The sequence below is a fragment of the Patiria miniata genome, unplaced genomic scaffold, assembly GCF_015706575.1.
Source record: "Patiria miniata isolate m_02_andy unplaced genomic scaffold, ASM1570657v1 HiC_scaffold_2, whole genome shotgun sequence".
Taxonomy (NCBI): domain Eukaryota; kingdom Metazoa; phylum Echinodermata; class Asteroidea; order Valvatida; family Asterinidae; genus Patiria; species Patiria miniata.
The window spans coordinates 13,968,466-13,994,779 of record NW_024037058.1 but is presented as its reverse complement, the minus strand read 5'-3'; the positions used below and the strand labels follow the sequence as shown (position 1 = coordinate 13,994,779).

At 41.5% G+C, this 26,314-nt stretch overlaps 1 protein-coding gene across 1 annotated transcript; it reads left to right on the top strand.

Annotated features, from left to right (window-relative positions):
* Positions 1-46: 46 nt before the first annotated feature.
* On the top strand, positions 47-23,829 carry LOC119726600 (solute carrier organic anion transporter family member 2A1-like). The gene is made up of 8 exons (XM_038198340.1): positions 47-726; positions 1,208-1,534; positions 5,557-5,721; positions 15,286-15,487; positions 15,635-15,767; positions 16,755-16,951; positions 20,150-20,211; positions 22,832-23,829. The coding sequence occupies exons 1-8, from the start codon at positions 60-62 to the stop codon at positions 23,077-23,079; spliced, it is 2,001 nt and encodes a 666-aa protein (XP_038054268.1). The 5' UTR covers positions 47-59; the 3' UTR covers positions 23,080-23,829.
* Positions 23,830-26,314: the final 2,485 nt, after the last annotated feature.

Genomic DNA, 26,314 nt, shown 5'->3' with positions numbered 1-26,314 from the left:
TTGCATTCTTGCGTTTATGAAAATTTTTACATTTCATACAAAGCACTTTTTGCGTATAGATGTCGTCAACAATGGTCGTTGAAGAACCCAAGCATAATCTTACTACCAAAGGCGAAGATGCTCCGGAGTGCAGATATTTCTCTCTCAGACCACCGTGTCTTCAACGCTTCGCACGGCCGGCCTTCTTCGTTGTCGTTGCCAGCATGTTCTACTTCGCCGATACTTTTGTGGTCGGGGTGATCCAGGGAACGGTAACCACCACTGAACATCGGTATCAGTTCAGCCTCAGTCAGGTGGGCTTGTTATTATCAGCCTTTTGTGTAGGCGGAGTCATTGGAAACGTGTGCCTGATCTTGTTCTTCAGTAAGCCGGACACTAATCGACCCCGCCTATTGGGAATTTGTTCCCTGATGAGTGGTCTTGCGGTTGCTACAGAAACCATCCCACAATTCATTCAAGATCCATACGTTCCTGAAGGGTTCGAGACTGGCAACGACACAGCAAATGCGTTTCAGCAGATAAAGATGCTGTGCATGGGAGAGCAGACGGAGGCAGAGCACTGCACTGATGACCAGATGGCTGAGAACGTGTCTCCCAATCTGGTTGCTTTCTACATTATGCTGTTAAGCACTTTACTTCAAGGTGCATGTGTCATGATCATCGCTCCAACAGTGCAAACATACATCTCTGAAAATACAACTCCAAGAAGTACAGCCTTTTATATAGGTATGTTTGAATTTCATTATGGACTGAAACCTATCAACGATTTTAACTGTAGCTATAATACAACCGACTGGGTTATGTTTTCTTCAGTATGCTACTATTTAATGGTGTGATAATAATAATAATAATCATGGTTCCTATATATATATATATATAGCGCTTTTAACTAAGATTAAAGCGCTTTACATTATTGTTACCCATGAAAATGTTAGGCGCAAGGAAGCCCATTCAATCACAATAATCATCTCTGCCCGCGCAGGTACCAATTTACTCCTGGGTGGAGAGAAGCAATGAGTGACAAAGTACCTTGCCCAAGGGCACACGCACCATGGCCCCAGGCTGGACCCGAACACACAACCGGCAGCTTTACCCACAGACCGTGAATCCAGTGCCTTTAAACCACGAGGCCACCTTTTATGAAAATGTCTTCTGGGATTACTACTTTCATCTTTCTTTCCAATCATCATTCTTTTTTTTTTATCAGGTGTCTGGGGTGCTGTGAGTGGCTTGTCACCAGTGGCAGGAATCTTCGTGGCTGCGGCATCTCTTGGTCTGTGGGTGGACTTCTACAGAATCCCCTCCTCAGCATTGCCCGTGTCTCCCAGTGACCGAGCGTGGGTGGGAGCCTGGTGGCTGGGCTACCTCCTTGCTGCCGTCTTGTACATGTTACCAGCGTTGCCTTTCTTTGGATTTCCCAAATTGATGAGACACTCCCGTACCTACGTGGACGGCAGGGAACTTGTCAATGGAGATGAAGGTGACCGAGAAAACGAGAGTAGGACACAGTTCCCCAAAAGAAAGACGCTAAGAGGTAATGACAACATTTTGTTTATTTTACAGTGACCAAACATGGTTAGGCCAAAAAAGTATCCGGTTTCTGGTATGGAGCTTGCCCAAAAAGTGGTGCGTGCGCATACCAGAAACCGGAGACTTTTTTTGGCCTTAATGATGCAGAAGCTTGCAGCTATGGTGTTCCCATGTTTGCACTGATTACAGCTTTGAACTCCTGATGATCCATGGCAAGTAAATAACCGTCCAAGCAAAATTAGTTGATTATGGACCATCCTCACTGTACACCATGGAAACTACATGTATACAATTAAATTAAAAATAAAATAAAAAAAACCCTCGAAACAACTGAATCCAAGGTTTTTTCTTTCTCAACACGCCCAGCATTTTATTTGGAAAAAACCCAGTAATTTTGTTGGAGACATAGTGATAACTAGTGGTCAAAATATTAAGCTCAGGGGCCATTCAGAATTTTCAGTGTTTTAAAATTTCGATCGTTTTATGGCACTAACAAGTTTGAGGTCGGCAATTTCGTCTTTAAAAATCTTGGTACGTCGGGTTACCGTACACACGATTGTCCTGGAAACAACAGTACCAAAGTACAGAAAGTCGTACGCAAGACCCCCCTAGCATTAGGCCTATGATTCCACGACGCCATTAGGCCTATGATTCCAAAATTTCTCACTGTGTCACACAGTGAAATCACTAAAAAGCGTCGTTGTATTGTGGACACATAAAAGCATTCAAGTCGCGTTCTTGCACACTTTGTGCAAGTTGACTGGATATCCTTGAGCCACTGCCCCTGCTTTGTATAACAAGTGCACATGAATGAACGATTCGACTTTTATTCAAAGAAATTTCTATGTACAGTCACCAGACTCTATTCAGTAAAGTCCCCGTCAAAACGAAAGTGAACAATCCACGTGCATAACGCACGGCTACACCATCGTACACTCTAAAAAATAGTTGCTCAATATTGGGTAAAATTACTACCTTTTCGAGAGTAAAAAGGGAACATGGTCGTCAACTTGTGTACTTTTTTTTACACAACAGCTAAAGTGCAGAAAAGTACCCATTTCAGTGTAACTTATACCCATAATTGTGTTACGTGTTTGCACAACAAATTGGGTAAAAAAGTTTACCCATGTGACGACCATGTTCCCTTTTTACTCAATTATTGGGTAAACTTTACCCAACCCTCCTTTTACCCAAGTGTTGTGTCAGTTTCTTACCCAGATATTGGGTTCTAATTTTTACCATGCACTGTTGGGTTCTAAATTTACCCATCACTTGGGTTGTTTTTGAATTAGTTGTTGTGTACCTTTGTTATTGATCCTTGCGGTTTTATTCAACTTTGAACTCTGTAATGTGGATTGCCTGCTAGAGACAGCACTCGCCAGGGATTTTCAATAACTGAGTCCTGGGTTGGAAAGTCAGTAAAATGAATAAGATGATATTCCCCAAATATGGTGCTGATGCATAAGAACTATTACGAGGAACGTGGGCTAAATGATGGGCAGGGGTGCTATAGAATTTCCCTCAATCAACTCATTCAAAAACAATTTCCCAAATGTCAGTCACTTAATCGTGTTTCTAGATCTGAGAACACTCACTATACGGTACATGAAACGTATGCATCATGTGCATGGAATCGTGGTTGGCAGAGCCGTGATGTCCAAGTTGCACATAAATGTCCAAAAAATAAGCATGTTACTTCTCTAATCTCCCTGATATTAATCCTCATACATCAGCATCCCATTTGGAGGAAACAACACTGAAATTCATTTCAATGACTTACCTGGAACAAAGAAATCACGTCATCAAAATCCCCAAATTGTTGAAGGTCTCACAAGCGGCGGCCATTTTGTACATGAGTGATGACGCGTGCACAATATTGGGTAAACGTTGTCACGTGCGTCAGTTTACCCCACACAGTGGTAACATTTTACTAATGTCATGGTAAATTCTACTCTTCAACGTGTACAATGAAATAATTGTTACACAGCCGTGGGGTAAATCCAGTTTCTTTAACCCATCACTTGGGTAATAACACCATGATTTGAACTCTTTGCCTGTGCTGCAGGGACTTGTAGTCAATGTTGGGTACTATTTTACCCTTTTCATGTGTAACACATTTGACACAAGTAGGAGGTACAAGCGAAATTTTCATTTTGCTCAATATTGGGCAGAAATGACACAATTTTTTTACACAACAGTTTTACACAACAAAATGAAAAAGTTTTCAACAAAATGAAAAAGTTTTTTTTTCAATGAAAGATGATGTCTCAAAACCGCCAAACTCACTGGTTTGACTGGAATCCTGCTGCTGCACAATTTTAACGTGTTTTTAGATGGGGTTATGATCGAGAATAAGCTTTATGTGGCCTCTCTGGACTCCCATATATTTGCACTAAGTTTAGTCAGACACCATTTGCAGTCATCAGCCGACATTTGAAGCAAAAAAGTCAGGTAAAAAAAAAATAAGCCGCGTCGCCGCACCACTTTTTGGCAAGCTACATACCAGAAACCGGAGACTTGTTTGCCCTAAGGGGCATAAGAACTCGCTTGCGTACACCCATGTTTGTTTTACTCGGTATAAAAATAACTTAACTTCAACTGTAAAAACTCCTTCAACCCCACATTTTTCCTTAAATGTGTCTCTTCATTCTGCGACAGATAACCCTAACCCGAAAATGCCTCTAAACCTGTTTTCCAGAGAGGGCGAAACGTATTGTGGACACGGCTTAGTCCACATAACGTCAACACAACCTGCATTATGTGGACATCTTTTTGTTCTGTAACACAAACTCAAACCTACGGGAATGAAGGTGCGCGCGTCATGCAACTTTTGACCCACGCACTAGAAAAATGGTGCCCTCTATGCAGATTCTTTTGATATCTATGCCTCCATGCTGGACCGAGTGTCAGTACGCGCTGGCTATTTTTAATGTTCGTTAGCTGAACTCGGTAGTCACTTTGTTTTACTTTCGGTTCCAATGACAACCTCGTTTCCATGGGTACGATCTTGCTGCACCATGTTGGTTCCCATAATATCTCGCGCGATCTTAAAGTTAGTGAAGGAATGCGCACGCGCCCATGGAGTCGAGGCTGCTCCAATGGTTTCAATGCTACTCCGTGGGCAGTGGGCGTGGTTTAAGTTTCTATTACGTCACACACACGAACCATACGGAGAGATCCGTGTGTACATGACCTACCTTGTGCACAGAGTTGCGCTTCCTCCTGTTCATGTTGTGCTGTAAGGCCAAAAAAATACTCGGTCTCTGGTCAGCGCATGCGTCGATTTTAATCATGCGCGTCGACCTTTTTTCCCCTTCAAATTAACACGGAAGCTACAACAGCGCCCTCTATTGTCGCGCCTCCACAAATGTTTGTACCAAGGAGCACCAAGGAATGGGGAAATTGCACCAAGGCAAATGATAAAGGGCACCAAGGCAAATTATGGAGGACACCAATGTATAATGAGGACACACCTTGTCTGTACAATACAAGCTTGAAAAAAAAAAGCCACCAAAAAAAAAAAAACCCGCGTCGCCGCATCAATTCCAGAACTTCGGTCTGACCAGAGACCGACTATTTTTGTGTGTGCCTTATACAGTAGCGGAATATTCAAACAACTCTGAGAACGATAAAGCTCATGTACTCAATAATATGTATTAATAAAAAGAGCATGTTCGGGCATAGAAAATGACAACTCGACCGAAGGATGTTTGGACCATACATGGGGCACGGTTGCACATCGCTGGATACCAATACCTGCGCGCATACATAAAGCATAACGGCGAACTCCGTCTTTGACCATTGTTTGACTAGAGGCGTTCCCGCGTTACTAGGTGTAAGTTACATCAAATATAAACCACTAGTCGACTAAAACTCCTCGCTCGAACTTGCTCATACATGAACTTCTGAAAAGCGTCACATGAACACCTCTAAGCAAATGAAATTTACCACCTGTAATACCATGCAACTTTTTCATCCGCCCACTTCTTTGACATATTATTTCGTGATAATAATATCCCCAAACAGGTACTTTGTTGACGTTGTGGAAGGTGTTGAAAAACCGTGACTGCATGCTGACGTGCCTGTCGCAAGCTGGGGCGGTCCTCATTGTGTATGGATATGGTCTCTTTGTTCCTAAGTACCTGGAGGTTCAGTTCGAGGTGGAAACCCGACTTGCCGACCTTCTGACAGGTACGAAGGCAACGTTTACAGACGCTTTTAGATCTTGGGAAACTATGGGGTTGTGGAAGGCCTCTTCACCAGTGGCGTAGCCACGGGGGGGGGGGGGGGGGTGGGCGTGGGGGGCGGGGGCGACAGCCCCCCCATGAAAACTTGTCGTCCCCCCCCCCCCCCACTGAGATTTTGAGTTTCTAAAAAATTATCACTGTGCTTCACCCAAAGTACTTACGTCCGAAATGCCGACTTTTTAGACCCACCTCCCCCGTACGCATGACATTTGAAGTGGTTCCAACCACCCTTCCCCTCTACGGATAGGCCCTACGCATTTCATATTTCTTTTTGATGTTTCAGACAACCCTTTTCCATAGCATCATAATGTCACAGTAAACCTGCTGTATAGTAGTATGATTCGCATGTCGCACCCAAGTCGGAAATATATGACAAAATGTAACGGCATGGTCTTTGATGTTAATGACCTTTGTAGGCGTTGGCTGGCGGTCATTCTAAATTTAATATTGATCTTATTTGTTACTGCTGAATTTGGTACATTAGTTAAGGTAGATTTTAAATATAGGTAATCGTGCTGTGTGTCCCTAAACCTGTGAGTAGCAACTCATATTGTATCGAAAGTCAAACATAACACAATAAACTTTGAGAGGTCTGGAAATTTATGAACCTGCCTTGTCTGTTGTTATAGGCCATCAGCTGAAACTCAAAAACCGGCTGTAAAATGAGTTTCGTTCCAGCAACACTGGGTCTACTTTTTTAATGCACATATGTGGGGTTCAGTACATCACAAACACTATGTCAAAAGTTCTCCAGCAAATATGCTGCAGTTTTTTTTTTACACTTCTTCAAACTTTGCCAATGTTATGTACATGTACATGTACATGTACATGTATGTATGCTAAAAACCCACATTTTCCGGTTTGAGGCCTTGCGTTGGCACTTCCAATTTCAAAACTACGCACGTACAGCACTATAGCTTGTCACATCCTACACTCTAGAAACTCCTGGGTCAGACTCAGTCTGCTCAGTCCTTTTCCGGGTCAAAAATTGACCCCTTTTGGAGTCATAAATGACCCCTTTGGAGTAAAAAAAAAGACATGTTTCTCGGTCATTTTGACTAAATGTGTATTTTTTTTACCCAGAAAAGGACTGAGCAAATTTGGATTCAGATTTTCCGGGTCAAAAATTGACCCCTTTTGGAGTCATAAATGACCCCTTTGGAGTAAAAAAAAGACATGTTTCTCGGTCATTTTGACTAAATGTGTATTTTTTTTACCCAGAAAAGGACTGAGCAAATTTGGATTCAGATTCTGGGTCAATCTGACCCAGGAGATTTTAGAGTTAAAAAATATCTTTTATGTACATTGGCAATTGGGTCACACAGAACATGACCTTTTGTTTTCTCATCTGGTAGATATCACCACAGTCCCTCTTCCAAAAAATATTTCACTGTAATCTAACTTATTTGGCAGCATATAACAATGCAATTATTTTGAAGGTTTATCATGCAGTGGTGGAACAAGCTCATCATTAATGAAAGTGAGGGGGTGCCCAAAATGAGGTGTCTTTAGAGTAAATAAATACCGGTACATGTAACCAGCAGAAGAAACAGGAAAGCAGACAAGACATGTCCCTTTAAACAAAGCAAACTAACGCATATTAAAAAAAAAAAAAAAAAAATGGGTGCTATGCCCCCCAAACCCTCTGGATCTGCTGTGGTGAACCAGGTACGTCACCTAAAGAACCTTCTAATTGTAAGAAAGACCACCCTTTTTTGGAATGAAACAGGCTTTAAATACAATTATAAATCAAAGGACCATCAGATAGAAGTCAGAGTCTGGTTTAATAATTTCAAAAATCAACCATTGTACATTTATTTGCTACCTAATCAAAACAGCCATCTTGGTTAGGAGAAAAGCCTGAAGATCAGTCTTTTGTCAAAGAAAATTTCAGCTTTTCATTTATTGATACATTGATTAGCACCGAAAAATGTTTGCATGTATATCAATAAAAAAGAAAACAAAACCGTAACTCATGCTATTTTGTATGCTTACACATTAAAGAGAGTGATTTGGCTTGTCATATGTGGCTAGTCTCACTGTTAAAATTCACAGAATTTGCCTTTTTTACTGGAACTAATTTTTAATAATTGAAAAGAATTAAAATGAATAAAACCAACACTAATGAACAGAAGGATACAATTATGTAGTTTTGAAATCTAGAGTTACTCATTATTTTCATTATAATGTCAAATGCTAACTAGTCGTGCTGATACAACTTCAAGTAAATGTTATCACTACATCAAAGTTCTCATCCAATCTTGTGCACCCTTTTTTACTGGGTTTTTCAAATAAGATCTATTTGTCATTGAAGACATTTTTCTTCATTGACTTAAGAGAATTTTTCTAAAAGGAAAGTAAAGTCCAAGAACCATTCGGTAAACAAGTGACGTACCCAACAGTCCAATAGCCAGGAATCTGTTATCATTTTGAATGGTATCTTTTGCAAGAAAATAAAATTTTCCTATGCATTTTTAGTTGACGCCATCCAAATCGATGCGGTTCTGTGCATTCACGGTGCATCGTGGTGACCACCAGCTTTGTTTTCGCATTGCGTTTTTATCGTTGTGTCACCCCAGTTTCCCTCAAAGAAATTAAAACCTAACCTTACCCTTAATTCAAGACAATTAAACCCAAACATGGATTTTTTGGTTCTTTTTTGGGGGCACATAGATACACAATCGACTTCATTATAATGACATGTAGGCCTACCTCCAACGGAAGTTCTGCTTGTTGTACTGTTGCAGCTTGTCCTTGAATAGAGGTTTTCATCGAAATCAAAATCCTGGTTGAGTTTGTGTGCAGCATGACACAGTTATGTAGATAGGCAATTAAAAGAAACTTGAACTTTGCCCGGAGCTTTTTCGATGAAGAAATCTGGGTCTCAGCTGAAGTGTCTGGTTTGCGTTTTCTCGGAGCACCGAGACGTTTACTATCTATAAAAACCGCCACGGGTGAGATCGGCCGGCCGGACTGCCTTGTTTACCATGTTTACATGCGCCGGTAGTGCATGATGTAGTAGTAGTACTGTAGGGTGCACTGAACTAATTCAAGCGAGAATTTCTACGCCAGCTGATTAGCATAAAAAGTGCCCCCACAATTTCTTTTGAAAACGGAGACCGTTTGGCTTTAAAAACGGTGGAATTGTTTAAATATACCCAAGGATCAACTCCCTGGTTTTGGGGCTTCCATCTGAGGGCAGGCTTGATAAAATCACGGATGGAAAAATGGGTCCTATTTGCCTGTGAAAGTGGAAGGGTGCCACTCTTCAAATGGCTACATTCAGGCTTGGGAACTATCACTTTTCGGGAGGTGATTTTATTTGGGTGTGAATATTTAAAAATGTAATTGGCTAATGTACGTAAAATTGAAAAGAAATGAAAAGATGAAATACAAGACAATAATTTAATTTTTGTTTCAGAAACCCCAGTGATGTTGGCTTGCATGTTACTTGGCCCTGAACTTTGTTGATTTTACACTGTTTTCAATGGGGCTTGAATTAGTACAGTGGACCCTGTACAGTACGATACAGTCATAGCAGATCCACTGCTCACACATCGTGGGTATATTCGGCGATGCCATTGTGAAATTCAGCCACTCTTTGGCACAGGAAATGAACTTACTATCACCGGACATCAGATCCTTCGCATTTCCCCCCTCAAACGTGACAGATTATGAGTGCAAACACTTCTTTTTTGTACCGGTCGATGTTTACGTTGTTGTTGACGCACTTTTGCCAATGGACGCCGCCATGTTTGTTAAAATGTCATGACCTGCGACCTCATATCTGGTGTCTAATTGGACAGTTCACGTCACGTGGTACGATGCGTCATACGCGGCGGAGTTTTTAACGTAGGCGCGGTACGTTTTTGAACGTTCACAATGGACAAATAGTTCGCTTTTTCGAGTCAAATTATCAAAAAACTGCTGGACGAAATGTGGAGAACTTTTGTAGTATCATTCTTTGGTAGTGTATTTCGGTCGAACTGTTAAAAAAATTTAGACCCACGATTGCTGGAGCGAAACGAACGAATTTTCCAGTCCAGCTGACGGCCTATTACCAAAACACAGCTCATTTTACAAGTACCCTACCATATGTCATGACATTACACTTTGCCTATCGAAAGCTAACAGAAATGTCCTGTAAAGAACATACAGTCGTCCAAAGCGATTTGGGTTTCTTTTCTATCATGCATGACCCCTTTAGTTTGTTATTACCGAAAATGAAATAACTATTGTGATATGAAGTTACATTACTCATGGTATATGAAACCCAGTAAGCAACTAACCACCTGTGTCGTCAGGGGCAGAGAAATATTGAGAATATATCAGGGAAATATTGAGAAACATACTTGGTTGAAAGATAGTAAGGGAACTTAACTCCCTGTGAAGGTATTCTTTCTGGCATGGGGTCATTTTGAAGACATCAACGAAAGAAGGCCTTTCAACGATGCGTCTTTAGAGGCATCGTTTGATATTTCCGTTAGTAGTTCGTTTGTTTTATTAAGCCCGGTTCATACTTCATGCGAATGCGAATGCGAAGCGAATTTGACGTCATGAAACATTGGCTGCGAAATTTGCCCGAGTTGAAATGTGTTCAACTTTTACGAATTCGCACTGCGAATAGTCTCCATGACGCCACAAATTCGTGTTCGCTTTCGCTTTCGCGTCGAGTATGAACCTAGCCTTGTTCAATGCGGTCTCTCGGCTTTTTGTCGAAGGGAGATAATCGGGCCCTGCACCCACAATCAACGCGGCTACGTGCGTGTACCGCCGACCCTTGTCCGTTCGAACGGTTCGGTACTAACACAACCAGCAAGCACACACACGTGAGTACGGACTGTACGCATGGTGTATTAAGGCAGTAAATGGTAGGCCTACTGTGTTCTGCGTGTGGGTGTACGTACGTACGTGTGGGGTACGCGCCGCGTGGCCTGTCGAACGACCGCCTTGTTGGGTCTGCAACTTCCGGGTTTAATGTCTTTCTTTACCTTTTCGTCCAGTTTTGGAAAAAAATGGGCGGGCTTCAGGATATGCGGATATGCCGTGATAATTATGTAGGTTCGTCTTGGACCAATCACATGAAACAACCTTCCCAATAGTATGATTAATTCATTTTTAAGCTGACCAATTGTAAGCTTCACAAAAATCAGGTGACGTCGCGCGGCATGCATAATGCATTAGCCATCATGGCGTCTTCCATGTCTTTTTAGCGAGAGCGAAATGTTCGTCACTTTTTCAACAATTTGACATTGATTCGAGTTTTTCGGCTCGTGTAATGAATCCATTTGAGTGGGCAACGATCGTCTAATGACAGCATTACCTGCATAATTCGTTGGTGCCTTCAATACTGCTTCGGACAGACTGGGACTGAACGACTTTCACCCACAGCAACGGGCCGCCATTGCAGCGTTTCTTCGCGGATGCGACGTGTTTGTTAGCCTATCGCGGGCTGACCAATGAGAATTCAGTATATACGCGGGGGTGGTACCTCATTACCGTAATAGGTTTTGCTGGGTCAACTCAAAACCATCAAGGCGTTGGGTTACGCGGACTAGCTCATGCATGTACATGTACATGTACATGTACTGTGTGTGCATGGCTGTTGTACGAGTACGTGTGTGTACGTGCGTACGTACGTACAAGCATAGCCTCTCGCTGTACAAGTTACTTTCTCACTAGCAGCGTACGGACATCGATATGTCACGCAATTATGCCTTGCCAAGTTGATTAGGGATTTTCTTATAGGCGATTTTTTTTATCGGCGAATCGATAAGCCCAACGCCTTGGTCAAGGCTAGTATGAACCGGGCTTCAGCACAGATATAGAACTTAAAATAACTAGATCGGACGCGCGTTCGAACGCGCCATTCACTGTGCACAAAACTTTTGGGTTCTTCATGGACGCGCTGCAAAGTCACGTGAATAGGGCCACGCGCAAAGGGCAGCTGCTAAATGTTGGACGAAAAATGTCGCCAACACCTGAATTCAGCTATTCGTTGAAGTTCTTAACAACAGGTTGACATTTTACAATTTTTGACATTTCACATTCCTTTGAAAATTTACACATGGGTTTGCACCTAGCCCCTGTGTCTTATCTGGGGCCAAATTGGCGACTGTGTTGAAGGTAATTGATTTGCAGCCAATAATTCTAATTTGTACCGAAAAGTAGCCACATTGTGCTCTAATATCTTTACAAAGGCAAATGTCAAAAGCATAGTTAAATGTCAACCCGTTTAATGAGATTTTTCCCTCCTCTTTCAAAATGTGCAATAAATATCAACCGCTACTTGCCTATCAGACAAAACTTAAACTTCTAGTTTTACCACATCAAAATGAAATAACAGAAAATAATTTGTAAATGAGCAACAATACAAACACGCACTCGAAGTATTACCTTGCTTTAATACTGCAAGCCTCAACAAGAACATTAAATTTGAAACGAATGGATGACTACAAAAACAAGTCTCTTGCCAGTAAACTTTTAGATAATAAACAATGAAAAATTACTCGTTAGCTAATAAATACACTGATGAAATGGCAGTTCCACATATCCATAGCCATTAATCAAGATGTCTAGAATATCATGGCTCATGAAAAAAAAAATACATTTGGTTGACACCATCCGCATATTCATGTGAAGGTCTAGCCTATGCAACTACCAGCAGGTGAGTATTGCTTCCCATAAATTTATGAAACGCTGGCCGTAAATAAGGCTTCAGAAAGCTGTTTTAGGAAGTAAAAGACCTACTACTTACATCGATCTAGGTAGTGTTTAAAAAAAGAAAAAAAAAGAAAAGGCTTTCGATGCATTTTGACGATTTTATTTCACGGACAAATCAACTAAAAGAAATACGTAATGAAGTTTCCTTTTTTTGTCGACAACGACAACAGTCTCACAGATTTTGAGGTAATCAAAGGACAGAATGAACCTTCATCTACAAAAATTATCGTGGACGTGATGTAAATATCTTAAGAAAGCCATGTAGGCGTACACCTGAAGTTTCCAACCACCTCCAGTTTTTACAACGCGAAAGATAAGGCAAAAAAAAAAAAAAAAAGGCGGTCTCTGGTCAGCGCGCGCGTCGATTTTAATCATGCGCGTCGATCTTTTTTTTTCTCCAAAATGTTCCGCAGTAGCTCCAACAGCGCCCTCTATTTCCGCACCTCCTCATTTTTTTTTTTACCAAAGAGCACCAAGGAATGAGAAATTGCACCAAGGCAAATGATCGAAAGCACCAAGGCAAATTATGGAGGACACCAATGTACACGAGGACACCAAAAAAGCAAAATAGTACCCACCTTGTCTGTACAATCCAAGCTTGAAGAAAGAAAGAAAAAAAAAAAAAAAAAAAAAAGCCGTGTGGCCGCGTTTATTCCGGAACTTTGGTCTGACCAGAGAACGAATATTTTTTTTGGCCTAATCGCCATTGTTTAAACGGTATGACCTTGTGACCCCAATAAAGATGTACGCCCACTGATTGGTCGAGCTTCAGATGGCCTGCTTAATATTCATAAGCATTCATTGCATCAGTTCGCGCGCGCGTGCTTTTCACAATTTTTTTAGGCAACGTACGTATACATGTACGTGAGCATTACAGTTTACACGCAAATCGATGAAATCTCGCAAAAGTCTTCAGTTTTCAACCGGCGATTCGGACCGATAATATAAAAGGCTCCTGCACGTGTCTAACATAAAAACAAAGCGTACACTATACTCTACCTACTGAAACTTGCCATTTCTTTTGGTCTTTTGTAAGAATCGAATGTACACCCAAAAACAATCGGCCCTCGCTTTTGTTGCTGTAAAGTATGATTTTTGTTTGACGCGCCGTAACAACACTTCAATTTTGTCAAAAGCAGTTATATTTTGTATCAAAATAAAGCACATGATTTCAACTTTTCACTAACATCTCCATCTTGGCCGATAGCGGTACATCCGAGTAGTTGTCGGTGTTTTTCTGTAATGTCGAATGCAGTGTCGTAAAATCTCGCGTAGGCTTTCGAGACCATGCGTGCGTGATCTCGGGACAAGAAACTGAGGTCAAACAGGGCTCTGCGCGTGACATGGCAATTTAAAACGTGTTTCAGCAACTTTTGATTTGAAATCGAGATCCTAGAATGTTGTTTTTCAAGAAATGTACAGCTGAAGCTGAGCTGAAACTTCATCATGTTAGTGGTTCATCACCCTTTTTTAATTTGAGCAAATTGCAAATGATGGACTTTACATTTAGCGGGCTCATTATTTACGGGTCAGTGCACACCCCGGTGTCATCACAAGGGCCCTGCTGGCCAGCATGATTAAGCAACTTTTGATTTGAAATCGAGATCATAGAATGTTGTTTTTCAAGAAAAATACAGCTGAAGCTCAGCTGAAACTTCATCATGTTAGTTGTTCATCACCCTTTTTTAATTTAAGCAAATTACAAATGATGGACTTTTCATTTAGCGCGCTCATTATTTACGGGTCAGTGCACACAGCCCGGTGTCACCACAAGCGCCCTGCTGGCCAGCAGTGCCCACAGTAGAGTCTCTGCAGAGCAAGAGCTTCATTAATATATAACTGCAAACATTAAATACACATTTTGTCTGAGTGAACCCGGCACATTCGGCCCACCCTGGAGCAAAGGTCACTCAGACTTGTTTAAACACAGTTACGAATGTGTTCATATACATTATGATCTTGTTCATTTTCTTAACCCTTCTTTTAGTTGCTTTTTATCGCTTCAAAAGAAACCTAAGGATAATACAGTAGTTGCAATATCTAGTCAACTTTTATCAAGTTTGTCTTCTTCTTTTTGTAATGTAATGTTAACTGTTTCAACGGAATGGACTTTATTTACATTTTAATGTTTTTATTGTAAGTATATTCCCGCAATTCGGCGTATGGCCTCGATAGAATATTAATAAACAATTCAATTCAAATCTTTAGCTGAAAAATGTCGCGGTTTACCGCGCGGTACGGCCCGTTTTATTCTGAATTTGCCCCTTATTTTGTACATACGTTCTTTAATGGTTCTGGAATAAATGACGTAATTAATTGAGCATTCATCTATCATGAGAAGTGGTGTCATGACACTTAACTTTTAAACACTTAAAAACATCAGCGTTTAAATGATAAACACGATGTTTAGCGGTTCTAAAAAGGACCGTTCACGTGCCGGACAATGTAATGGAAACTTTATAATTGTTTTCCTGAAAGTCAAGTTTCGGTTGTAAGCAGCCGCAAAACTCCAACTGTCATCACAGACTTTGTTTTTGATACATGGATACACGCATAACGAATCCGGCTCAAAAATGAGCCTGCGCGTTTTACTGCGTCTCTAGCCTCAAACGCGTTAAAATGCTCATAATCACTTGCAAAAAAAAAATCCAGTTTATAATGAGTTCGATAGTTAAATACTGGATTTCACAGTGCAGGTATCATGTTTCAAAAGTTCAAACGACGAAACCCCGTTTGTTTCCCAACATTTTAATTACTTATTTTCCTTCTATCCATCAACCATCAGGTTGTCTTCTAGCTCCTGCATACGCCATCGGTTACATGCTGGCTGGTTCCCTGGTCAAACGATTTAATATTCAATACCGAGGCCTAGTATCCCTCTCGTGCGTCGCACTGGCTCTCTGCGTCGCTGGCTTCACGGCGAATTTGTTCATTGGCTGCTCTAATAGGAATGTTGCCGGTGTCTTCACGCCAAACAAAGGACAAAGGTATGCTTGCCGACACAAAATCGTTTGGGTATAAAACTATGAGTGTTGTTTGCATGTGCACTATGGTCAGTGATCGACAAATTTAGTACGGTGTTGTCATGTCTACAAGTATTAAAAAGGTACACGATTCTTGTTTTTTTTCTTCAGCCACCTTGATTTAAGGGCGCCCTGCAACTCGGACTGCGCATGCTCTTTGTCTGTGTACTCACCTGTATGCGATGGCCATGGAACCACCTATTTCTCAGCGTGTCACGCAGGATGTAAACTCGTCACTGAGCAGGTGCGTATGCGTCACAACCTCGGTCCCATGGTGTCGAGCGGCACGCTTCCCTTATTTGTTCTCGTACACTGGTATTGGATCATTGCCTGTTCGAAAATCGTGCACATGTAGTTTAGGTACATAGTCTAGTGCCTGCCCATTCTTTGCACGATACATGATATAAATCCATTACTTGCTATTGCGGTATCAAATAAGAATATAGGAAGTACGTTTCCCATCCAGGGGTTACATTGGAAACGAGGTTGAAAACAAAGTAAGCAAGGGAAAACAAAGTAAGCCCGGGGCGACGTTGCGTAAGCTTTGTTGACATGTGAGCTTTCCTATGGAAGCGCGGTGGGGACGAAAAATAAAAAAAGAACATATGTAAACAAAGCGTGACGTCATTATGTCTTAGGTCTGTTACACCCCAACTGTGGCAATTGTGCCAACTATGGCTCATACATAGATGGGTGCTCCCAACTATAGTTTGGCAAATGTTATACATGCCTAACTGTATGGTCAAACTATAGTATACAACTATAACATGGTTTGAGGGTGGACAGTCAATATTCGCTCCCCGAGGTAATGGACGTTGACAAAGTTCCACGATTGCTTTGTAAAGCGCATGCGTAGTACGACTGTCTACTACGCGTGCGTATTTACCCTGTGCGTGAATCCTCGCGCGCGCGCTTGGTAAATAGCAAAAATAACATCTAGAACGTGATGGTGAATTGACCGGTGACAGTTCGGCCATGAATATGTATGAGGTATAGTAATTAGGATTACCCAACTGTTGATGAGCCATAGTTGGTGCACGCAGTGGCACAGTTCGGGTGTAACAGGTCTATTTGATGAATACGCTAGCTGTTGTGGATAAAAAATAAGTTGCCGGCGTCACTTATAATTCGCTGATAAATTTCATTGATTTTTTAAAAACCACTTTTGGATACGCCAAAGCAAGGATTTACGTTCATGACTGTCATTAATCGAATTCCCATTCACCCGAAGGAATATGGAGATTGTTCATGCTCAGCCGCTGGACCAACCAACACAACTATGGACCCCCACACATCTGGCACACTTCTGACCGTTGAGGGCGCTTGTGACAGTCACTGCATGTCCAGTGCACTATACCTGGCTGTGCTGACCACTGTTTTCTTGCTTGCTCAATTTGCTCAGCTCATGCGTTTGAATGTCGTCATTCGGTAACTATTTTCCACTTGCTGTAGGTGGGCGCGGACGTCCGGGGATTTTTTTTACATTGGCTCATGTACGTAGCTCCCAGACCGTTATTTTTTTGAAACTCAATAATATTGTTCTTGAGTCTGGAGTGATGAATGGTTTAATACAACCGATGAAAACTGCAGTGCAAATGAATAGATGTTTTCATCAGATGACGTCAGCGCGCCCACCTATAACTTTCTACTTCTTTAAGCGAAAGCTCATCAGGCAGGGCTCCTTTCGAATTGTTTTGTTCAAATTTCTTATCCAATAATTTAGCAAAGGGAAGCCTTAATGCAGATCCATTTCGTGTTCTTTTTAGCTGACCTTTTTAATCCGTTAACGTTTTTTGACTTTTCCTCAAAAATGCGGAAAAGCCTTTCTAGTTCTGATTTTCTTTCTCCTACTTCTTCTTCTTCTACTTCTTATTCTCCTTCTTCTACTTCTTATTCTCCTTCTTCTACTCCTTCTACTTCTACTACTTCTACATAATACCGTCTTCTTTTTGTTCTATCCCAAATCCCATAGACTTTATGAGTTTTGTAACATCAACTTTGGGCATTCATTTTTGCCATACATCACTCAAACTTACTATAGGGATAGTCCCTATAGCAAAGTTGTGTCCCAAAGATTGACGTCATGATGACGTCATCGTATGTAATGTGACGTCATCTTAAAGGTGCATTTTTCAATGGCCTAAATCTACAGAACTACAAGGCCGTTTGGGTTCAAACTTGGGGTGTCTGTACACATGCTTGGATGTGTTATAGATGAAAATTGAAGTGAGTCATAATGACGTCAACATATGATTTTTATGGATTTTTGAAGTTCTGAAGGTTATCGCCACATCTCATGAACGCAAAATGATAAATTCAAATTCCTTTTTGTGAAGGGTTTGTAATGTCATATATATTCGCACAAAAATGTGACGTCAGGATGACGTCATCAAAAATGCAATTTTTAAAATCACACAAGGAAAAATCCGATCGTCTTGAAACTTGGTGGGCAGGTAGATACTGTTAGTAGTACGCAACAGCTGAAGTGACGTTATGATGACGTCTTCACCTGATTATTTTATATTAATTTTTAACTTTTTACGTTTCCTTCTTATAGCAAAAGGTGACATAAAATGCGCTCAGATTGACTTCAAATTAAGCACAGACATAGTCCCGAAGGTTGTGTTGGCCCTAGACAAGTGATGTCATGTGACGTCACCCTAAAGGTCTATATTTAGTTTTGTTATATATAGAGAACTGTTTGTCCGATTTTGGTTGGGACCTGATGGTATGTACACAAACAGGGACTGTTACAGACCAAAATATGAGTGACGCCATGATGACGTCATCTTGGGTGATGAGACGTCATCTTAAAGGTTGATATTTTAAAGTCCAATATCTGGAGAACTTCAATGAAAGTTAAATAAGTCATATGGAACTATGTTCTTGCATATAATTTACCGGATTGCATAAGGCAGAAAGCAAAACATAAATTCATAAAAAAAACTATAATGCTGAAAGCCCTATGCTCTGTTCGTTGAACAGACAGAGCTCTAGTTTTTCTTTTTTCCTCTTCCTTTTTCAGACTCCTCTCCATAGGTTTTGTACACGTAATTTCTTCTGCCAATACACTTTGGCACTTTTGTCTATCCAATCGACTTAAGACTGGGCATACAGCTTAGACCACCACCTAAAGGTGGTCCTAGAAGATGACGTCATCAGTCAAGTTACGTCACATTAAAGGTGTCTTTTTTTCTCCATAAGGTTTGTACACGTTTTTCTTCAACCAGTGCACTTTGGCACTTTCGTAAGTCTAATCGACCTCAGACGTCGTACCCACATAGGGCACATACATCCACAATGATTTGTGTCATCATGACGTCAATACATCACAATAAAGTGCATTTTTCAAAGCCTAATTTTTAAAGTACTAATCCGATTTGGTTGAATCTCATTATAGGTACTAACATAGTGCCATGTTATGGATGAACATTTAAGTGACACCATTAAGATGTCATCTCAACTACTATGACGTCACATTAAATTGGCACTGTGCTAAGGCCTGTATCTAAAGAACTACATGTTCGATTTGGTTGTAACTTGATATGTACATATACCGGGATGTCCCAAACAGACTGTGTTTGGCCACAAACACATTTCTAGGTATACACCGAAACAGCTCTTTTGCGTTAAGATTTTGTTTTTCCCTCTTTTTTCAATCTTGCTCTCTTATTTTGTACACGTTTTTCTTCAACAAGTACACTTTTACACTTTCATAAATCTGATCGACCTCAGACTTGGCACATACAAAGACAATCATCCACCGATGGTTCTAGCAGATTTCCGTCATCATATCGTCATCAAGTGTCAGGTTACGTTACAATACGCGGTTACGTTACGCGTTTTTCTTTAACCAGTACACTAAGACACTTTCTTAAATTTGATCAACTGGGACTTAGCATATATACTTAGGCAATTATCTACAGATAGTCCTATAACATTTTTGTAATCATGACGTCATCAGGTGTCAAGTTACATAATATTAAATGTGCATATCTTAAAGCCTTATATCTTCGGAAGAGCCAGTCCGATTGGATTGAAAATGTGTGGGTATATATAGACAGGGATGTGTTAAAGATGAACATTTAAATGACGTCATGATGACGTCATTACAAGTCATGTAACGTCATGTTAGAGCTGTATTTTTTTAATTTCTGTATGAACAGTACCATAGGTCCAATTTCGTTGTAACTTGATATGTACCTATATCGGGATGTATTATAGATCAAAAAGTCAAGTGACGACAGCATGACGTCATTTCATGTTACATTACGTCACATTAAAGGGGCATTCCCTAAGGCCTTTATCTATTGAACTATCGATTACAACTATTTGGTTGTAACTTGGTAAGATGGTAGGAACTGAGACCGGGATGGCTTACATATGAAAAATCGAAGTGACGCCATGATGACGTCATCACAGTCATATGACATCACATTTAAGGGACATTTTGAAACCTGTATGTGAACGCTGACACATTCACACTGATGTACGTCATATGTATTATCAATGAAATGGGAGGTCGTCACTTCGTCATTATATGTCACGTACATTTCAAACATCCGAAACCGCTTTTGTTTGTCTACAAACCCATTTCTAGTTTATTCCTTATTTTTTTTTGTTTAGATGCGTTTCATCAGAAGATAGACCGGTGGCTCTGGGAATCCTAAATGTTGCAGGTCTGATCGGTGAGTATAAAAACATATTATTTTGTTTTGATTAAATGGTTTATTAATATAATTCTTTTTTAAATAAAAACGCATTCTCTTGTCAAGTAGAGTTTCTTCAAAAGTTATCTTGTTTGTGAGAGGGAATAATCGAACCACTCCAACCAGCTTAGATTTTGAATAAGGAGGAAGCGCGGCAGCTCAAAGCGGACGCCATTGCCTGATGCTGGCATGATTAAACCTTTGATCAATACGCTACGTTTATCAAATAAACGGACAGTACCTAAACTTAACACCCTTGCAAACAGTTTGTTAGGTCACACTCTACGGTTGGGCTTACTAGTTACTACACTGGGTATACATCATTTCCCTTATAGCCCCAGTGTGGTGCCCGCTCGGAGCATCATTTTCTAGCTTATTTCGCTCCACTACAGGAGAACAATCTTTTCACCAATTTTCCATCTCGAACTATCCTGAGCTGTCTGTTGCCATGCAATGCCACTATGTGTTGTTAGTCCATCCCTCTATCTTCTGTTTTGTCTCCCTCCTTTCCTGGTTTGGTTTCTTTGAGTCCAATTGGTGGTTTTGCATGTCCACCGGTTGTCACACCTCCTTGCCAGGTGACCCGCCCACCTCCACTTCTTTGATTTTATGGTCTTAATAATATCCTGGACTCTTGATTTCTTTCTCAGATTCTCTTTTGTCACCCGGCCTGTCCTTCTTTATTTTCCTATACTTCCTCCAGTAGGGCATCTAGACTTTAATCAGTGCGCATCGGTCTCCTACATTATTGCAAATATGCAATTCAGTGCCTGTGCTGCGGTTGCGTCCAGATCCCTTATAAGAGCTGGGTCTTCCTTTCGGGTTTGGATCCAGCCCATCATGAGCTGGCAAGCTGCCAGAGAAATCTTTGGCATCCTTTTCCCTAACTCTTTGAGCAGAGTTGGTCGCATTTGGGTCTTGGGCATTGCGACCTCTCATTCGTCTTGTGTCCATCAATGGTATAAAAGGTAGTATAGCCTTCTCACACCGCGCTGGTAGGGCGTGTTGTGGAGCTACACATAACCATATCTTGGTCCTGGTTGGCTCTTGATTTCTTACTGATGGCCTTTGTAGTCATCTTGGTTTAATTCTGACAGAGGTCCATTTGCTCCCCTCCACACGGGCGTCGCTACAGAGGAGAGAGAGAGAGAGAGAGAGAGGGGGGGGGGTGTCACACTCCACATTAGTCAGTTTTGTCGGTAAAATCATGGTGCTGTCGGTTGACAGCTACAGCTGTGCAAAACACAAGCACATGTTCGCTCCGATCGCAGGCAGTTACGACTTGAGCTGATTCTTAGTGACGACTAAAAATCGTGGATCAAGCTAAAGATGGAAAACATCGAAAGAGAGTCAAACTACAGTTTTGATGTGATGTCTGTGATGTAATAAACTTTGACGACCCACCCGCATCTCCCTTAACATGCGCACATTCCAATCAAAAAGTCAAGGGAAAGTGACCAGGAAATGCCTAAGATTGCACCACAGAGCATCTAGAATCCAAAAAAATCCCGGGGGCCTAAGCGGTCCCAGAACCCCTCGCCTTCAGGGCCTGGCACTCTGCGCTCTCATAATAAAAAGTTCAACTTTAGGATTTTAAAGAACCCCCCTCCCCCAGTCTGGGAACAGGGGACGGGCCTGAACAAGGTATGCTCACACGTACTGAGCATGTACACGCAGTTTTGCGACAAGCAAATGTCCAAAACTATTCAATGGGATAGGGCCAAATTTTGACGATTTACTTTTGAAGTTGAAATTATCCCACTGAAAAAAAAAATTAAATCAATTCAAAGTAATCAACTTAAATAACCTTTCATATATTTGAGGAGGAAAGTGGAAATGGAGTTAAAGGGATCATTTTGGACGGAAATTATCGATTTCACTCATTTTGCGTGACGGTCCGTCGGCAAATGTCATAATGGCACCCATTCCCAATGGACTAGCGACGCCCATGCCCCTCCAACCCAGAGAATTAATAACCCTTGTCTCCAACCAAGGGTGGTGAGTGCTTGATTGGTCTGGTGCAGGCATCTAAGCTTGGCTAACATAGGTGTTAAATGCAGTCATGATGCCTGACTTAAACAAGGGTCCAGAGGGGACCGAAGGAGAAAATGAAACGGATAGAATATAGCAAAAGACAGAACACCATGCCACAACCCAAAGTTAAGTATACGCCCTTCCCGTCACCAGGGGATCTGTGTATATGTATCCCTGATGACATCAGTGATATGTCTTGTCCTTTCCAGGGGTCAGGCGCCTCTAACCTTACCTAAGCTTACAGGACGAGTTCTTAACTGATCTGACAAGGCGTTCCTAGAAAGGGATGGGGAGGAAGGGAGGGAGAGGTGGATGATAGAAAGGAAGAAGAACTGCAAAGTAAAGGAAAGGGAAGACAGTTGAGGAAGTAGAGGACGCTTAAACCCTCACTCTGGTGCCGGTGTTGACCAGCCTTTCACCACCCAGCCTCGCACAACATCATTGTGTGGTGCAAGAATACGAGTTGTCAAACCGTAACGAGGGCTCTTATTCGATTTTAGATGTAAAAATGTTTCGCCAGCTGATTCAATAACGATTTTTATTTGTAACCCCATGTTTGTTTTAGCTACTCTCCCGGCTAGTTATGTGTTTGGCGCCCTCATCGACTCCGCCTGCGTGGTATGGCAACAAACGTGCTACGGCCAAGGAGCGTGCCTTCTTTACGACACGGTCTGGTACCGTTTCACCTTCAACGGCGTGGCACTGGGAGTTGGGATCCTATGTCTCGGCTCCATGCTCATTGTATGGAAGTTTCCTTCGTACACAGATAAAGAGACCTATGCTGTCGTGAAAGAGGAGGACGATAGCATCTGAGTGGAAATCTCGCAAGGAACCTAAATTTTAAAAAGGAGATATCTTGGCAAACGGAAACACTTTCAATCCATCCTCTTATTCTGGCTTTGTTGATTGGCTCTAAACCCGACTTTTTAAATCGAGCTATATTCAATCTTTCATTCACATTATTATTGGGAACTATTAAAACAACTATTTCTGTATCTTTTTTTCAAATGATTCAATCCTAAATTAAGGTTTAAGATGACTTTTACACAATCCTCCATAATATCAGAATTGTTTAATTTTTGTTTGATTTAGACAATGACGCAAATGAATATTCTGTTCTTATTTCATAGTTTAATCGAATCAAAAATGAAGCAAAATGTATCATCTCTATGTGTGATACATAACCCTTCTTTTGACTAGGTCCCCATGCATGATGCTATGAAGGCGACTTTGATGGTGATTGTTGAACTTACTGCAATTTCAGTGGGCGGCAGATCTATAATTTGTCAAGGGGAACCCAAATAACTTCGCACAGTTTCGGCAAAAAGATTTGTTGAAAACGATGTTCATTTAGCCTACAACTGAAGCGCCATGGGGCAGTCCGTGCACACATTGTCAACGAAAAACTCCGGGGTACGGTACGTAAAAACCCCTGTATTGCAAGTGAAACTTGGTGGCGCTGTTCTGTATATATCGATACTACATTGCTGAATTTTATATATAAATATATTACGCGTATGCATTATTAATCACCCGTAAAAGGTAATCTAAATATTGAGTTGTTGAGGAGATCATTCAGTGACGTATCCAGAGCGGGGGGGGGGGGGGGGGGGGGGGGGGGGGGGGTCGGGGTCATTAGAATGTCCCCCCCCCCACCCCGCTTTTGGATTTTACGGAGGCCAAATTTCCGGGGAAAAAAGGTCTACATTTGGGCGCGGATGTGCGGTTGCCCCCCGGCCCCCCCCCCCCCCCCCCCCACATGCAAAGCTGGATACGCTACTGAGAACATTGCTCATTAGATTGCACAGTGCTTTTTTTCATAAGATTTTCATTGCTAGTGCCGCAGTTTGACTAAGCACCATTGATTTAAGATATGCTTAAAAGCCATTTTGTAGATCAATAGTTCAGCGCTGTCAAAAAATCCGGGCTCCTTTTCGATTCCTAAAGCAAACTTTACCGTTTACTGTTCCATTATAAAAATAATTCTGCGGTATTTTAATAAATATTCTGTACAGCTAAGGAATATTCTTAACTTTGTCGATCTTGGTCATAGGAGTCCAGTGAGTATAGGGAGTACGCCAACCTCCACTGTGAATTTTTAATGTATCCTATTGCCAATGTTCGTATCTTTATTTTATAATGCGTACATAAAGTATCCTATCTCATCGACAGTAATATTCTTTTGCTATAAGTTAATTTGTGTTGAGATAGTGTGTGACGTAGAGCTATACTTCAAGTATCTATAAGTAATCGAATACAATGAATTTCACGACATAAGGGTTTTGGTTTTCGTTGTCACACAGTCTAGCATAATTATTTTCATAGGCTACTTTATTGGTACTTTTTGTTTTGTCAAGTTGACACACCCAAGGTCACAGGAAATTGTAGGTTCTGTTTGAGCTGAATTTAGACTTGGGCTCCCAGACTTGTTTCGATTGTCAGTTCGGTCGGTCTTTATACATTAAAAATACAGCGGGAACAGCAACCTCATGCGGCCACTATTTATTGAATCATTTGGATCCGATCGAACGCCTTGTCCAATCGTCAGCAAAAGCCCATGTTTTTCTTTAAACCACTTTTTTGTGCATTGGTGCAGTGTGTAATATGAGAAATCGACACACAATGTGTGTATGTATTATGTACAGTACAAGGTCTTGCCAAACCGCTCTCTAACAATTATACAAGTTTTCACGCAACGATCGATACCAATAAGAAAACGACTTCTAAGGTCAGCTTAGGCTATTTAGCATAATGAGCACCACCCCAAAACCTCACATGGACGATTGGACCAAGGCGTCAGTCTAGCTCCAAATGATTCGCATATAGATAGTGGCCGTGTTAGGTTGCTGTTCGCTGTATTTTGTACACGCACTGCAAAGCCATCAGTCAGCTCAGTCAGCGCCCGAGACCTAGATACAGGGCGGACGAATGACGAACGCCTTGACTAAGGCTAGTATCACTGAGAATAACATTTTTTGCACTTTGTGCACGACGTTAGTGTGATGGTGATGCCAGAGGGCGCAGGTTGTTTATGTCCGACATTTTACGTTATACATGTACTTGTAATTAGTGACTAAAAATGTTGCCTAATAACCCTCATGTACATGAACTATCAGTGTCACAAGTTTTAACTTGGGTAATGGCGGGGGGGGGGGGGATTTGGCCCGCTTCAAGGCCCGGGATTTGTTTTGTTTTTTGGATCCTGAATGCTGAGCGAAGACAACTTCTGACCACTTTAACCAATTTATTTTAAGGAAAAGATAGTGATGTACGCAGTGCCTGCCTTTATTGTGTTTTTTTTTTTTGGGGGGGGGGGCGTTGACACCCCAGGGTTCCGCCCTGGCAAACTTGGTGGTAAGGGATTAAGTATTACCAATATTCTATTTGTATTTTTTCCTTGTCATTTTACACCAAATAAGTAATTTTGAATTACAGCAAGACTTGTGGGGTTGATGAGTCCTTTGTATTACTGTGTAACTCTTCAGTATACATTTTGAAACTTTAATCACAAAACTCGACCGTGCTTGCGACACCATCACGGTGTCTTTGTCAACTGGTGTTGTTGAGGCCCTATCACGTGACCCGTCACGTGACCAAGCTTGGTCGCACGACAGGAGGCAGTCGTACACGTGGGCCAACTCGTACCCTCCATCTCTGTTCATATGGGGGTGGTGTCTGCGGATTACCACGGCCTCGCGGATTTTGCGTTTCCAGAGGTCGTCCTCCCTGGCGATGATCTTGACATTGTCCACGGAGATGCTAGAGATTGAGGGTACGAGCTGGCCCACGTGTACGACTGCCTCCTGTTGTGCGACCAAGCTTGGTCACGTAACGGGTCACGTGAGGGCCTCAACAACACCAATTGACAAAGACACCGTGATGGTGTCGCAAGCTCCAGACGCGAGTTTCGTGATTAAAGTCTCAAAAAGGTATCTTTTGTTTTATTGATATAATAATGGGACAGGAAACGAACTTCCATGCTCGTCTTCAATCAGTATAACTTTTAAAATATTAATCAATGAAATTATTATTATGAAAGAACTTTGTT

What these genes read in the sequence shown, in the direction of transcription:
- LOC119726600 (XM_038198340.1), top strand. Translation starts at nt 60, where the DNA reads ATGTCGTCAACAATGGTCGTTGAAGAACCCAAGCATAATCTTACTACC. An exon ending in GTAAACTCGTCACTGAGCAG is followed by an intron (nt 15,768 to 16,754) that starts GTGCGTATGCGT and finishes ATTCACCCGAAG; the next exon opens with GAATATGGAGATTGTTCATG. An exon ending in AAATGTTGCAGGTCTGATCG is followed by an intron (nt 20,212 to 22,831) that starts GTGAGTATAAAA and finishes TGTTTGTTTTAG; the next exon opens with CTACTCTCCCGGCTAGTTAT.